This window comes from Lepidothrix coronata, unplaced genomic scaffold, assembly GCF_001604755.1.
Source record: "Lepidothrix coronata isolate B3197 unplaced genomic scaffold, Lepidothrix_coronata-1.0 Scaffold181, whole genome shotgun sequence".
Taxonomy (NCBI): domain Eukaryota; kingdom Metazoa; phylum Chordata; class Aves; order Passeriformes; family Pipridae; genus Lepidothrix; species Lepidothrix coronata.
In genome coordinates, this window is record NW_016690361.1 from 92,899 (window position 1) to 96,807 (window position 3,909).

At 42.9% G+C, this 3,909-nt stretch overlaps 1 protein-coding gene across 2 annotated transcripts in view; it reads right to left on the reverse strand.

The window, feature by feature from the left end:
- NBN (nibrin) overlaps nt 1-1,233 on the reverse strand; it is a 26,813-nt gene extending 25,580 nt beyond the window's left edge. For both annotated transcript variants that reach the window (XM_017830595.1, XM_017830594.1), the window contains exon 1: nt 1,118-1,233. In XM_017830595.1, the coding sequence (XP_017686084.1) occupies nt 1,118-1,148 (31 nt within the window). In that variant the 5' untranslated portion in view covers nt 1,149-1,233. The remainder of the gene's footprint in view (nt 1-1,117) is intronic.
- Between the last annotated feature and the right edge of the window lie 2,676 nt (nt 1,234-3,909).

The window sequence follows — 3,909 nt, forward strand, 5'->3', positions numbered from 1 at the left end:
TGCTAAAGAAGACAGTGAATAGGGTAGGAGCGAGAACGCAGCCTTGTTTCACACCATTCTTAATTAAAAAGGGCTCAGAAAGTGTGTTGCCATATCTGACTTAAGGATATCTGCAGTGTAAATCAAACTGATCCTTAGTAAATTCAGCCTCTGACCAATGTTTTAGCATATCTTTGGTACCTGTCACCTAGACTGCATGGTGGCTTCCCAGTGAATGGACTGACTCCAACCCAAACGTGTGCTACTACCGGTAAACAGAGCCAGAAATGCTTCTTGATGGAAATGAGTAACTACAGATTAAATTCTAGTTTTCAACCCTGAGCAAATAACTTTGCAAATATGAACTGTGCAGAAATAATCATCCTGAATACAATGAAAATAGTAGTGTTTTGCCACCTCATTAAGATTTTCCAGGCAGTAAGAGATAACTCAGTTCATTTCAATAGGATTAGGTACTGTTACCACTAGGAGATACATCAAACATCCCAAATTCAGTCCCAGTGAACTAGGAAATAGAAAGCAGATCCAGTTGTGATAGAACTGTTCCTTATACAGCAAACACTTAAGAAGGAAAGTATATATTATATGATACCTACTATTAAAGCTCTTATGGACCAGGAACAGTACAGGGGCAATTTAGTTTCAAAACTTTGCATCCAAGAAACTCCCTGAAGTTCAATACTTGGTCCTTGAAACATCAATACAATAAACATCGCTTCTGAAAGACACCTGAGGTGGCTGCCTCAAAGCTCAACTCTTCAGGCATTTCAAAGCAGCACCTGAAGACACCCCATAGGGGTTCGAAGAGAAGCCCTATTAGATTTAACAAGAGCTGTGGTCTGCAGTGCTCCAGGGAAAAGTGGAGGCTGAGCCGTGGACGAGCGCGCAGGGCAACGAGGACTTGAACACCAGCGGCCCGAGACGGCCCTGCCCGAGGAGCAGGGACAAGCGGCAGCCGAGACAGCGGCACTCCCGGCACCCGAGGGCAGCGCCCGGGCCCGCGGCTCCGGCCTCACACCGCCCGGGGACCCGCGCAGGCGCCGGCCAGGTGGGGAGGGGGCCCGCCGTGCTCAGGCCCAGCCCGCCGGAGCGGCGGCGGCGCCTGGTGCTCCCTCACCTTTTCCTGAGGCGGGCACCAGCTTCCACATCCTGGAGCTCTCCGGCGAGCCGGGACGAGGCCGGAACGGGGAAGGAGAGCCCCACGCGCCGCCGCGACCCCGCGCGCGGGGCCGGGCCGAGGGCGGGCCGGGGGAGAGGGCGCCGCCTACCGGGGCCGTGGAACTGCTGCAGCCACCGTCCCGCGCGCGTGCGCGGCCGTGGGCCCGGCGCGGCCCCGTCAGGGCCGTGTCCTTGTCACGGCGGCACCTCCCGGTACCCCCGGGGAGCTGCCGGTCCCTTCCGCTCCGCGTCAGCGTGGGCCGGGACTGACATCTTCAGCCGAGGCCCCGCGGGTGGGTTGTGTCCCTCTGTCCTGCCCTTCTCAGTGCGCTCATATCCCTAATAAAGTGCATTGCATGCGGAACAGGAAACGTTCTAGACATCTCTTAACTGAAAGAAAATTTTGGAAAAAAAAAATAGAATTTTAAATAAAATACACCTGGGAGCTCGAAGGCCATTCGGCAGATTACCAAAGACTTGACTTACACTGACTTTTCTGGAAACAGCAGAGGAAGCCACGCGTGCATGACTGCAGTCACACACATTTGAGGAATGGCTCAAAATACCAATTTCTCCTTGTGCTAGGCAGCTCACAGGGAGAAGGGTATCAAACTCCTCGTGTCCATGATCACATCAGCCGCAGTTGGAGAGCAAATTCCTTCCTACCGGGCAGTCGGCTTACTTCTCAAATAATGAATAATGGTAATTGTTTGCCCCTTAACTTTGCAAAATAGCGAAATCTTTTGAAGTTACAACCACAGTTAAGAAGTTTTAGTATAAAAAAAACACTCTGGGGAGTTGAAATGGGGAGGGGAAACTCAGGATAACATTTTTCTAATAGAAAATATTAATCTAAAACATACAGAAATGTTAATGTGAGCTGTCAGAAATGTTTCTGTAGTATCATAATCTGTTTAATCTCCATGTGACTTTAAGTATCCTTGGTTCTTAAATGTTCATTTAGATACCTTTTTAGATTTTCCTAAGCTTCTAAGATAAATGATCAGTCTCTCTTAATCTCTTTCCTTCTGAGTTTTCTCCATCTTATTTGCTTGTTCTTTTTAGTCTCTCATAATTTTGCCATTTCAGTTTTGAGCTAAAGTGACCAGAAATATACAATATAACCTAATGAGACTATTTCTCAGCTTTATATAACTGTACTTAAGTATTTTCTGTATTGTTGTCATTATTTTATGTCTTATTTAACCTATTGGCTTGACTTCTGTGACCAACTCATATGACAAATCATAATCATAAGAAACTGTATGAATCATATAAACCCCTTTAAATTTTCCTGCATTTATCCAATTTTATTTTACTTTATTTTTGTGGTATCATGGTTTCCCATTCATTTATCTTCTAGACTTCGTGAGTTCTTGCGGTCTGACTGACCTAGCTGTCTGTCCTCTAATATTTGTTGGTTTTCTATTTGTTCCTTTTTTTCAATTCACAGAAAAATGATTCAGCAGTTCAAAAGTTAGAGACTATCAGAGCAGAAAGGGGCGTTTCAGATACTCATATGGACCACAGGCTTAACTTGCATCTAACTTTTGAAATAGTACCACAGCTGACACCTGTGAAACCGTATCTAAACAGAATATCAAGGCAATCTTTCATTAACATTTGCTCTTAACAGAAATTTAGATCAGCATTATGTCCATATTTTATTCCTGACCTAGGATTTTTTTTTCCTTAGTAGTCTTTTGTGTCAAAAGTCTCTTTTATTTTTAAACTTTATCATCAGGTGCTATTGCATTTCTTTCAACAAGGTAGTCTGAGTGGCAGAAACAGCACTGGCATGCAAGTTTACAATGGTGACTGAGGTTTCTGCTGAACTCTGTTATGCCACTTGGCTTAATCCGTGAAAATCTAAATTATGCCTGCCAGCTCTTACATATTCGTCACCTCTTAGGTATTTCTGTAAGAGGTGATTAAGACATCATTACCTTTGCAGAAGTCTAGTCACAGACAGACACTTTCAGATCATGCTTTTCTGGGTATTACATTTTTTGATTACTTTTTCCCCTACAGATGTTAGATTTAGTCTTATAATTTCTCATGTTACCCTGGAAGATTAAAAAACGAAAAAAAAAAACCACCAAAAATCCTAACAGATACTTTCTGCTTTAAACCTCCTGGCATGCTTTAAAACAGAGATTGGATGCTTCAGTATTTCAGTTAAGCTGTTCTTAAACTCTTTCTAAACTTATAAATCACCCAAAATGAAGTAGAATTTTAGAAAGTGGGGTAGTAGCCTATTAAGCCAATTTATTTTCCTTGTAAAATGCTGGTAGTTCTTCCTTCAATTATATTTTTAGATTTTTTGGTTGGTTAGGTGATTTTTTTTTTTATTTTTAGTTCAGTGATTACATATCTCTTGAGACTCAGTATGTTTTGAATTAATTAATTTTAATCAAATGTTACCATGTAAATCTTAGAATGTCAGAGTCTCGGACACCTATCAGATATGCAGTTTTAATGGTACTGTGGAAACTACTGCCTAGCGGTGTGGCACTATTGCTTCAGTGGCTGCCAGATGGTGTGCAGCACCTAGATGTTAGGTACTCTAGAACTTACTGCACCAACAGAGCATCAACATTATTTTTTTTTTGTTTTTTCTAAATGTTGAACATTTAGAAAAATAGCTGTTTGGCCATTTGGCAATGATGACTAAGCTGTAAGATTTGAAGTCTGATGGCTCTGAACTCCCATAGCAGCGTGTGTTCAGTTTGCCCTGAATTCAAAAATTGA